The sequence below is a fragment of the Aquila chrysaetos genome, chromosome 13, assembly GCF_900496995.4.
Source record: "Aquila chrysaetos chrysaetos chromosome 13, bAquChr1.4, whole genome shotgun sequence".
Classification (NCBI taxonomy): Eukaryota; Metazoa; Chordata; class Aves; order Accipitriformes; family Accipitridae; genus Aquila; species Aquila chrysaetos.
The window spans coordinates 26,472,353-26,484,963 of NC_044016.1; the positions used below are offsets into that span (position 1 = coordinate 26,472,353).

The 12,611-nt window shown below is 44.8% G+C and overlaps 1 protein-coding gene across 1 annotated transcript in view; it reads right to left on the reverse strand.

Moving 5' to 3' along the window:
* Nucleotides 1-11,598, reverse strand: part of EFCAB2 (EF-hand calcium binding domain 2) — a 34,311-nt gene extending 22,713 nt beyond the window's left edge. Inside the window, exon 1 of the mRNA XM_030036010.2 lies at nt 11,275-11,598. Coding sequence (XP_029891870.1) covers nt 11,275-11,302 — 28 coding nt within the window. The 5' untranslated portion in view covers nt 11,303-11,598. The remainder of the gene's footprint in view (nt 1-11,274) is intronic.
* Nucleotides 11,599-12,611: the final 1,013 nt, after the last annotated feature.

Here is a 12,611-nt window from a genome sequence, read left to right on the forward strand (position 1 = left end):
CAGGGGATGCAAATGGCAAAGGATGTCAGTATGAAGCCCCAGTGGAATGACAACCGCTGCCTGGGCTTGCTGCAGATAATGCATTTGCCTAAGGGAATGGAGAAGGGCAAATTACAAGGGATACCCTTGCTACCTCTGCAAATTCCTTGACAGATGCTTGCTGTAACACAAAATTGTGCATATGTTGGAGGGGACTGATAAACCACTATTTTCTGCATCCCTTCCTATACTATGACCCTGACAGCCTCCCCGTGCCCAGGCTTCTGGAACAGAGGCGTTCATTTCCCTGGTTCCACCCAGTCCTTCCTGGAGGTCCCAAGAATGGAGGATTGCAATTTGTCAAAGAAATAAAAGGCGTAAGGACTTCCTACACACAAAACAAACCAAACTTACTCTAAACTTACTGAAACTATTTACAACCAAGCAGAACTTGCAAGTGAAGGGAAGAGGGGCAGGGAGTGTTAAATATTAGGAGTGGCTGAGTGGGACTGGGTCCCAGCAGGAGTCCTGCTAATGTCATACAGTGCTTCTTACAGTCTGTAAAACTCCACTAAGTGCTCTTCCAGGCTCGACATGTGGTGGGTTTGCTCATGAGGAAGACATATGGAAGATGGACTGCAAGTTTGGTGCCCCTGAAAAAAAAAAAAGCAGCAGCATGGGCTGAGGATGTGGTAAGGGATACAACTCTGCCCTTCCTATTACCTGGCTGAGCTGCTTACACAGAAATGCACACTGGCAGAGGTGGCTGACACCGCCAGTCGACTCTGCTCACCTTGCCCTGGAGCACTGTTCCCTCCAGGAAAGCAGCACCCATTTGCTCTGCTGAACCTTCTTTCCCAGCTTTGTGCTTTTGTCATCATAATTGCATCTCTCCATTTGCGACATGTCATTAGTCTCTCCCCTGCCCTACAGGCAAGAAAATCCTTCCTTCCTGCCACTCAAAGAGTTCCTGAGCAGCTTGTTGGTGACAGCAAGCTCAGGCTACACAATCCTGGGACACACTGGGGAAGGAATCATATGGTTTGCTAGGGAAAAATCCATTCTCTTGTAGGTAGTTAGTCTGAGTGATGCAACACAGGTACATATCAATCCATGTCAGTGACAGCACTTCATGTGTCCCAGGAAAAGCTCAACAAAATATGCCCTGATGTTTTTACTGTACGCAATCTGTGTAGATATTCTGTATCTAGATATATATCTATATATACTGAAGCACCAGCCTTCATAAGCATCAGCAGAGAAGCCTGCAATCCTGGGAAATGATCAAAGAATACTGCCTTGCTGTACTCAGCTAGAGTTCAATTTTCTCAAACCTGAAGCACTATCTGAGGTTTGGTGAATGATCAATTTTTCAAATTTTTTTTGGTGGGATGGTATGGAAGGAGTCCTTCCTACTTTCACTGCACAGAACAAATTTGTGATTTGGTCTGTGTCTGCCAAAGAGGAGAAATGGAGGTGCCATGGCTGGCTGGTTGGTATGACCATGCATCTGGGATGTAGCATGCATCATGTTCCAGGTCAAAGCAATTAAGACAAGACAGACTCTGGCAGGGATTCCTGAGCTGCTGCAAGCCCAAGCAGTGGCCCATAGCATCACCTAGCCGAGACGGGCTAGTCCAGGCCTTGGAAATGGAACTGTGCAGGCTGGGACCGGGACCTGGTAACAGCACTAGATTCTCCTGCTGTTGAAGTATTCTGGACCTAGCAGCATGCCCAGAAAAAAAAAAGTCAGAAAAGAAAACCACAGGTTGGCCTAATTCACATTAAAATTGCAAGCCATTCTGACACATTTTCTAGTGAGTAATTTCTAAGCCGTGCTACGGCATTCGTTTTACATCTGCAAGGAAAATGGTCCAGTGGAGGCCATCGTCCACTGCCTCGCTGGTGGTAGTAGGCAGAAGCCCTTCCATTAGGAAATGGCAATGCAAGTTGGATTCCCACATACAAGTTTTGACCAGCCAAGATGATACTGTGCAGGATTACTACCTGTAAGCAGCAGGGAAGTGCACAAGCAAATACTTGGCACCCAGCCCTCCTCCAGCTCCAATTTACTGTTGTGCTGCTGCTGCTCTAAGGACTTCATGCAGCTGCACCACCCACAGCCCTGAGCTCCTCCTGCCATCTCTCACTGTCCCCCTGGCTGTTGGGGGTAGTGTGGTTAGTGCCCAGTGACAAGCACCTTGCTGTGCCAGTTCACAGCTCTGTCTTGCACCTTTCCCTATAGCTACAGCTTACAGATTTTTATCACCCTGAGTACAAAGTCTCTCTGAGCTCTGAAACAGTCAATAGTGAGAGCTAATGCCCTGACTCGACCTTCTTAAGCGCCTTACTCCTTGTATCCTAACCCACTGTCACCGCCGTATTAAGTAGTGCAGGGTCACACTGTGAAGAGTAACATACAGCTTATTGCCTATGTCCTCTGGAGAACACATAGCACTGGGAAACAGAAGGAATGCATGTGGGGTATGCCCTGTGTATGCCCAAACCTCAGATAAAAAGTAGGGATAATGTCTTAGAGCATGAAAGAATCTGGAGTCATCATTACTTACAGCAGAAACGCTCAGCAGTCCTTCTGAGCATCTTTCAAAACACAACAGCACCTACCCTGACCATAGCGGTTCCTCTCTTACCAGCTTTCTCACAAGTCTGTTTGCCCACACTTTGTGCATTTGTGGTTGCAAAGTCCTTGTAGAAAAGCCAGTTTCTTTTTTGTTCCCCTAATATTTGGTCATGCGTTCAAACATTTTTTTTTTTTTCCTCAAATCCGTTTTGCCTTTTTGCACTTCTTGGAGGGAAGGAGTGGCTGAAACGGGCCTCAAGATTCTGGGATGGGACAGTTACAGTGGCCTTACAGGACAGAACAAGCTACTCAGTCCTGGATCATAACAGGCATTTTCATTTGATAAGCTGTCAAACATTTTGTCAGGAGTAGCTGTAACATTTTTAGAGCAACAATCAGGACACAGCATGAAATGCTCAACTACAGTTCTCAGGATTTGGCTCTGCCTGCCTTCCCAAGCAGTTGGCCATAGCCATGCTGCTTTAGTTCCACAGGCCTCACAACTGTTGCAGATTATTACTTTGGAAGCAGCACGCAATAAGGACTCTCAGGAAGAAACACGTATCCAAATTGGACCTAACAGGTCTCAATAATGACCTAGATTTCAGCCAGCCAAGCACATCATCATTATGCAGCTACTCAAGTTGTGGCTGAGTCTGACTTCACGAAGCCTGGAGCTTCATGAACTAAAGCAGCAAGCTCTGATTAATATCGCTCACCCTAATTATTTGCACAGGTCCAGCTCTGACAGTGAAGCTCTCCTTCTGCCAGCTGGTGTCCACAGACAAGCTGCCAAATACTTGCCATTGCATGCAACTGACACTGAGGGCAGTGAAACAACATGCTTTGTCACACTAACTTGCAGAATGATGGGGGAAAATCCTTTCCTTTTGATATAAAGATCTTCCCTTCTGAGCAGAGGATGTGGAGATATGCCTCCAGTCATCCAAAGACAGCAAGGACATCCCATCTATGCATAGATCTGGATAGCCTCCTATATGCCTGTGATTCACAGATAATACACAATTAGTTATCTTACACTTCTCTTGACGAAAGTCATGATGTTATCCTTCCTACAGTGAAGTGAAAGAAATGCCAGCGCTTGGCGCTGGTTGGCCTGCAAAAAATAATCGTGACACTTTTTATAAAGTCAATATCAGCTGCATGCAGTCTCCCTTTTCATAAGGCAGAGATAAGCTTAGCATAAATCTCCATTAGGGATGCCTTGCACATCCCTGAAATCCCAACTCTGGCAGTTGTACCTGTCAGCACTCCTGTTGCAGCTCAGAGCTGGCAAAAACAGTAATCTCCACTGTTGCAATTTGTTCCATATCTTTCATCTCAGCCACACCTGGGATATAATGAAAGAGTTATGTCTAGCCCATACTTATAGTCTCTTTCATCACCAACAGCAAACTGTCCTGTGAGGATATATAGCTCTCCTGGTGATGCGGAGAGTCTTGCTATAGCTCCAGCTGCTGCTGAAAAGGAAGAGCTTACGGTGGCTGCAACACTGGCAGAACACAACCCATGCTGCTATGCTGTGTGGTCACAGAAGGCATTTGTCCCCATTTTTCCTGGACTTTCCATAGTGCTGGCCCCAGAAGCAGATGGCAGAGCCACAAAGGACAACTCCAACACCCACACATGCACACTACAACACATATGCACCACACCAAGCTCCACCAAAATGCAGTAATGCACATGCTGCTGTGTGCCCCACAACAGCAGCTCACTGTGTCGTGGTTTAACCCCAGCCAGCAACTAAGCACCATGCAGTCGCCCACTCACTCCCCCCCACCCAGTGCAATGAGGGACAGAATCGGAAGGAAAATGGTAAAACTCGTGGGTTGAGATAAGAACAGTTTAATAGAACAGAAAGGAAAAAAATAATAATGATAATAATAACAATAATAAAATGACAATAATAAGAATAAAAGAATTGGAATATACAAAACAAGTGATGCACAATGCAATTGCTCACCACTTGCTGACCGATGCCCAGTTAGTTCCTGAGAAGTGATCCACCCCCCCAGCCAACTCCCCCCAGTTTATATACTGGGCATGATGTCACATGGTATGGAATACCCCGTTGGCCAGTTTGGGTCAGCTCTCCTGGCTGTGTCCCCTCCCAACTTCTTGTGCCCCTCCAGCCTTCTTGCTGGCTGGGCATGAGAAGCTGAAAAATCCTTGACTTAGTCTAAACACTACTTGGCAACAATTGAAAACATCAGTGTGTTATCAACATTCTTCTCATACTGAATCCAAGACATAACACTATACCAGCTATTAGAAAGAAAATTAACTCTGTCCCAGCCAAAACCAGGACAACTCTGCCAACGACGTGGGATGGCCCCAACAGGGCATGGTATAACTCATCACCAACAGCATGCACGTACATCTGATTGCATGTGTGGCAGCACCAAACATCTGATAAACTGAATATGCCTACTAAACTGCCTCTGCCACTGATAGCTCAAGTGGTCAAGAACCAGGGACCAAACTCAAGTGGGTATTAGTGCTCTAAGAATTAATTTATTTTAAACATAAGCCATTATAAAGTTTAACTACAGCACCACAGTAGCACTGCTAGAATAGAGCAGTTTGCAAACTTTCCTCTTTTGAAAGAACTGTAATTGTCTACAATATAACAGAAGAATGAAGGAGTTTAAGTATGACTTTTAATACATGCTGTTATGTATCATATCACAAGCCCTTCAATGTGCCTGACAGGGTCTCAAATGGGATAAAAAAAATACAGTTTCTAGACTGGTTGCAATTCTATCTGCACTACTCTGGCATGAGGGCTTTATCAAGCAAAGGAAGACTCTTACAGTGAAACAAAATGGCAAGGGATTACAGGGGTTTGCTGCAGCTGCTTGTTTTTTAAGGAGCCCTCTTGAAAGTATCACTTACAGTGCTAAATAACTTTCTTTACATATCGTGAATGAATACGAACCTCCAATTTTCTTTTTGTTTGCCTAAGAGTAATATTCTAAATTTGAACAGCATTTCAGCTGACAAATTTAAGACATTTACATTTATCATCAATGCGGAATAAGACTTATTTCTATAACCATTTGAGGCAGGCTAAGCTAAAGGAGAAAGTTGGCAAACAGGTAAAAAAAAGGATACAAACTGTTCACAGATAAATTTCAAAATTCATGTCTAATTTGCAACTTGATCATCAGCAGTAACGGTTCAGAACCTCCTGTGACCTTACACCAGCGACACAATAATCTAAGCTTACCATTTTTAAGATGGAGCTTGGTAAGCTTTTGAAAGTTATGGGTGTATACAGCCCCAGGCTGGACTCAAGGAAATCCCTTCCGATCTTACATGCATGAGGCTTTCACATACTACCCACGCCTACGTAACATTGAACAGTAAGGATGTCGTATTTCCAAAAAGTTGGGAGTCTGTATTTTCTTAAAGATGGACATTTACAATTAAAGACCACTCCTAAAAATATCTCCCGAGACCTGTCAGGTAGCACGTAATCCAACCTCAAAAGCCATGGGGGCCAGAGGTAGGTTTTGGGACCTCCTGCCCCTTACCATGCCCACAGCTTTTACCCCCGCACCGGGTACTGGCCAGCTCTGCGTAGGGAGCTCCCCGCTTCTCTGGACACCTTCTGCAGCACCCTTAGCCCCATCTCTGACTGTCCCGTGCCCATCCTGCCACCTCTGCTGCGCCGGGCGCGAGGCTCACCTCCACACAGGCTGGGCTGGGACATCGCTCCCACAGCCACTTCTCCCTTCAGGATACTTCACAGGATGTATAGGAGCTATTTTCAGCTTTTGCCCCCCACCTCAACCATATCCCCATAGCAGAAACAGCGGCAGCGGCAGCTGGACCCCACAGCAGGATTTGGCCAGGGCAGAGCGGTGGTGTGACCAGCACCTCTGCCTGCATGGCCACCTCCCACCTGGGGGCTAAATGTTGAGCACGCTCGACAACAGGTTCACGTCAGACCTCTGTTACCCAAAAGACCATTTCCCTTCCACAACCTTCAGCCCGCCACATTTTATTGCCAATAGCAACGAAGAAGTATCTGTTCACACAAAATAAGGTGCTCCTAAATTGCAAAAAGAACCCCAACCCCTCAGATCTCAGAATAATTAGTATGTAGACATGGAAATTCTTAATAACATGTTAACTATTGTTGGAAAGATAATTTGTGGGAGTTCTCGAGCTCCCTGTCAGGACTGCGTATCTGCTGGTTGGCATTGTTTAAAAGACAAAAAAGTTTAAAGCCTTTCTGCACACCAGCCAATTTTTTACTCAGTAAGTCAGCTAGAAGTAGAGCCAAACCAAAAAACTTCTGCCATTTTATGCACCATGGAAACAAGAAACCTGTCAATCTGCAATTACCTGTTCTACATCCATTTGAGATCAACTTTTACTGCAGGAGTATAGCCAGGAGGATCAGATTTACAGCCTCTGTTTTTCCATGGGAGATGGACATAATTTATTTTTTGTTTCACTCTCAAATAAGTACAAATATTAAAACATTACTCAGATTGATGTCAAGGTGCATATTAAACTGCATTACAGTCTAATAAAAGCTATAAACTTTTCTCACGTAATTTCTCACAGCAATGTCAACAAGAGGATATAAAAATATTCATAGTGTTCATCTGTAAATTCCACTGTGATAAAACTGCACACTGATTTCCTAAGTGATCTCATATATTCAGATTTTCTTCTAGAGCCAAAATATTGCTTGCTTGGGCCCTATGAAAGCTACTTATTTTTAACAGCTCATACTAATTTTGTATTTTTTTCCATAAATGAAACACTGCCACTTTTTAAATTAGAGATAACTTGTCTGATGGACTACTTTAGCCTGAAGGTTTATTGTGAGTGTTTAATCCATAGCTTTTGTGCCTTTCAAATGCTGATGCTTATTTGTGAAACCCTCAAAAATACATTTTTAAATACTCACTATAGCAAGACCCTTAAATGTACTCATGTGCTTAAGCATCATGTACATCATATTATCCCATTCAGTGGGATTCCCCAAAGTCATAGACAGCTTCAGCGCTTTTCTGTGTCAGGTTTGAAACTCTGACGTTAATTAAGTGTGCTCTGAGCAGAATTAATGGTTACGACTGCCAACAGTGCTCGTGGCAGCTACTAGGCTCTCTAAGCTTGGACTTGCAAGTTTATTAAAACAGAATGAGCAGTGATAGCACATTTTCAGTATCTCTAGTGATACAGAATCCAGGCGGAGCCAGGTGACATGGAGAGGGAAGGTTTAGATCCTACCTACAGACGTGGGAGGATTCGGCAGGGCAGGTGAAGTAGGGGCAACTCTGCTTCTTTGCAAGAAGGTAGTAGTTGAATGGGATATGTAGCTAGTTCTTACCAAATGTAAACTCCAGTAAATCTCTGATTTCACCAGTGTGCCAGGCAGCAAACCAGGGCAGTTAAAGAACAGACATGTATGTATGATTGAACACACTGTTACTTTATTTACATAAGGCACTAAAACTGGGGTGAAAACTTTCTCCCATCTCCACTAACAAACTCCACATGACTGTTTCGTAAGTCGGGAAGAGGACCTGTGAGGCCTGATTACATATTGCAGCTGTAACTCAAACTACCTAGAACAACTACTAATCATTTACCAGAGAAAACCATCATCGCAGAATGGTTATTCTCCATCTCCGTAGCTCTTCGCATCAGAATCAGGTATCTTTCTGGAGGACATCTGCTATCCAGAACTAGTTACTCGATTTCATATGGGCGTAAGTGGGTGAAACAGGAGCTCAGAGTATTTAATGTACTTCCTTTTGGATTAAAATTCATGACTTATTAATTGCATTTTAAATATGTGCTAACTGGCACAAAGAATATGGTCTTAGAAAAGCTCTAATACTGATCAATTACATAACATTACCATAATGATATAGGAACACTGAGTGTTATCTCCTTTATGTACTTCCATGGGATTTCTTAAATCCCAGCTGGAGAAAAATATGTCTTGTCTTCTGTCTAGTTTTACTTCAGGCACTACCAGTCTGACATCTTGCTTTCAGGTTCTAGTAACATCAGTATTGAGATCAGAGATATTAAAACTTAGAAAAACTGACATGTTATGTCAAATTACAAATAAAGTATCTGAGAGCAAATGGAAGAACAGACAGACTGAATTAAGTAGCAGAAAAAGGGAAAGAAACAGAATGATGGGAGGGAAGATACGGACAAATATACAGAAGAGAACGATTAAGCAAACAGTCTAGCGTAATCAGATGGGTATGAAGAAAAAACATTAAAACAATGTTGAAAGCACAAACGTAGGGATATAAATTCACACTTAAAACATGTAGCTACAGATAGTATGGGCATGATCCCATTAACACTTATGCACATACAAGATTTTATTCACAAGAATTGCGTAAGTTAGAGGGTAATACTCATGTGAGTAACATGATGTACATGAGGTTGCAGGGTTTGGCCTTTTACCATTTTTCGTTGTGTACATCGTGTATATCTGTACAACATTTAAGCAGGCATTTTAACTTTGAAGAAGGCAAAACTTGAAAATAATAGGACCTAAGGGAAACCTTTACCATGAAAGCTGGTGGAACTGCAGTGCTACAAAGCACCGAGAGGAATACCCTAAAGAGTAATTATTTGACAATACAACTAATGTTATTGTTCAGTTTGAAGTATAATAAAGTAAAAGTTGCAGTTTGCATAGATGTGGAATGCTTGTCAGAAGAAAGCATGATCGATGCATGAATCCAGAATCCAGGAATCCTAATTAACCCTCTAACTGCTATCTGCAAGAAGTCTAACAGCAACTCTGAAATGGGTGTAAGCGACTTATTCTTATGGGATTGCTTCTGCACTTTAATGAGACACTGACTGTTAGCTTACTTCAACCATGTTTATAATAACAAGACACATTTATAGGGCAATAAGCAACTGGTTTGCCTAATAACAGACTATGATTCTCGTGAGCGACAGAAGATAAGTCAGATGCCTTGCCCATGTGATACAGGTTATTGTCCTTATTCTACAGATAGGAAAGTAAAGCCCAGTGTGTTACTTTCCATGATCCATCGGGAAGTCTGGTAGAGCCAGGAATGGAGTTTATGGGTCAGGGTCATTTAGGATGACAGCACAATTTTTCTCCTGAAGATGAAATCTGATACTCTATTGGGAATAGTGTTTTACAGGATGTTAAAAAACATTAAGTGTAAAAAAAACCCAAGAGAGTCTGTCTTCAGTAATACAGTAATTTAACTTGTTACAAAGTATTCTCACCTTGAAACTACAAAAACAGCATTAAAAGCCATTAATCAAGCAATCAAAAATCCATGACCTTCCTTCTCCAAGAGTTTCTGCCTGTGGATTGACAAAACAGTGCAAAATCTCAGTATCATACATATGGGTGTCCAGAATATATGGAGCCAGAATTTCCCAATATTGCTGTTATCCTGCCAGAACTCCAGACTCCCTCTTCTCAGATGGTTCAGGAAACTTCTAGGCTGTTATCCTATCATCTCTATCTACCTCTGCCAGCACTGTGCCTCAGCTTCATTTGCAAAACGGGAAAGATGCAAAAAATATGCTTTTACAAGACTACACAAAAATGAAAAACAATATAAAAGAAATAATACTTTTAGAACAGTCCTCATTGAAGCTACATCAGTCTTATTTCTTAACTTCTGCAAGATATCTATACTGCAAAGTGCACACTAGAAATACTTCTACCAAAATCAAATTACTCATTCAGCACCATCCACAGCAACTATTTATACAGGACTTTTCTACGGAATATATGAGTTTTTTCCCAAATAGGACGAAATAATCCATTATTTAGATTATTTCATATACAACGTTCAAAATTTGCAAACTATTACAACACACACAAGTTTACTTACAGAAAGGACGGATTTTAGAAGTCACAATACTGTGAGTTTTACAGAAAGTACGTTTTCCTTCAAACGATACTTGAATATCGTTGCAGGAGGAATTACCTTCAGCCTGTAGAACATAATTTCTGGCAACACTCCCTAAAGTAGAACACGCTTGCCTCTAAAAATAAGCCATGGTGCTATCAGCAGCACAGATTACTTTTTCCTGGCAGAGAGCGCCCGATGCATCCAGAAATGACTGCAAGGGGCGATGACCAACTGGCTCCAGTGGCTGGTCCAGCCATCCCGGCCGCCCTGGAAGCCACCCCACGCCATGACGAGGCGGTCGGCCTCGCCACCATCAACTCCGGGTGCGCCCTGCGTGGCTGTAACACAACCGTAAGGCAGCCAGCACCCGTGGCCATCGCCCGCGGGTGGCATAGGCCACGGGTGCCATTGCAGAGGGCGGTGCGGGGGAGAAGCCCCTCGCCCTGAGGCAGGGGCAGGCCTGAGGTGGAGGCAGTGGTGTGGCCACCATGAATGGGGGAGCCGGGGGGGGGGGGGGGGGGCAGGGGGTGTATTTATATGCGTGTACGTGTGCATGCATTCATATACACATGCATACATATGTACGTCTGTGTCTCCCCGTGCGCGTCCGTGTGCCTACCCAGCGCCAGCCCCGTGACGGGCTGACCCCGCCAGCCGCCGCCTCGCCCGCCGGAGGCGGGAGGCGAGAGGCCGGAGACTCGGCCGGCGCCCGGCGGCGGCCCGTCCCCGCCGCCAGCCCTCCCGCGCACGCCGCGGGGCGGGAGGCCCCGGCCCCGGCCCCGGCCCTGGCCTTACCCTCGCCGTTCCCCTCCTTCTCCGCCATGGCAGCAGCCCCGCGCCGTCGCCATGGCGACGCGGGCCCGGCCGGGCCCTCTCTTCCCGCCGCCGCTCCTCGCAGCCGCCGCGGCCCCCCGCGGCCTGCCCGGCCGGGCTGACAGACGCAGCCACCTTCCCTCGGCCCGGGAACGCTCTTCCCTTGCGGCCTTCGCGGCCTGCTAACGTACAAAGCGAGTGAAAGATGATGGAGGTAGTCGGCTGGAGGCTCTGCGTGCCGGCCTCGAGTACTGCAGCGGGCAGGGAGCCACGGCCGCAGTCCCCCCCAAAACGTCGATCGAGCCCAGAATTTGGAGGCCAGTGCGGGGGCCCAGCCCCGGCCTGCTCCCCAGGCCCCGGGGCGCCGCGCCACCCAACGCTGGGGTTTAGGGCCTAAAGCGATGGAAAACGTGACCAAAACCCGCGCCTGGCCTGCGAGTTGGGGCACACACCGCTGTCCCCGCAGCCAGGCTCCCCACGGGACCTTCAAACCCGCCGCTACTCGGTTTCTCCTGCAAGCAGAGTTTTCCCAGCAACTGCAGAGATTCCCCTGTATCTAAGCTGCAGAAAGTGAAAGAACATTTTATTCTAAATACCGTCGTGCCGAAACAGCTAAAATATTCTGTCTTGGCGATATTAAATAAAACTGTGCAGTTTAAATTTAGCTGTGTGTTTTAGCAGACACGCTTGTGATGCCTGGTTCTTCTGACTCTAAAGCAACTGTGAAAGTAGGGAAAATATAAATATTAATATTCCAGCAAGATGCAACCATATATTCATAGAAAATAAATATTTATGAAATTCCTAGAACGAAAACCTTGTCCTCGCCACAGCAGGTGCTTGTTTGTCAGATGTTAAATTTTTGCAAAGCCCATGTGGATCACTCTTCTTCACACGCTCATCTCCACCTGTCAAACAAAGAGTTACAATGTGCTCAGTATTCATGGAAGCCTGAAATTCAAAAAAAGACATTGAACCCAAATAGGGCTTCTTTGCTTTAAAAGAATCACTTTTTTATAACATTTTAACATTTGCTGTTTGCCTTTCAGCCATTGATTTCTGTGTTTTTATTGATCATGGCTCAGAGTAAAGAAGGTGTAATAGATACCCAAGAGAATACATCTTTACTCTGTTGGGAAAACAGCTGATTATGCTCTCTAACAAAGCTGATCCCTCTGAAAGGTTATCTACAGACTTGAACAGTCTACTAAAGTAACAAAATATTTCAAATTACATGTTTGACTACAGAAGTAGCACGGATTTGTTTCCTCTCAAATCGATAACAGAAGTTTTGGTGAGAACAGCATGGCAGCCAAAGT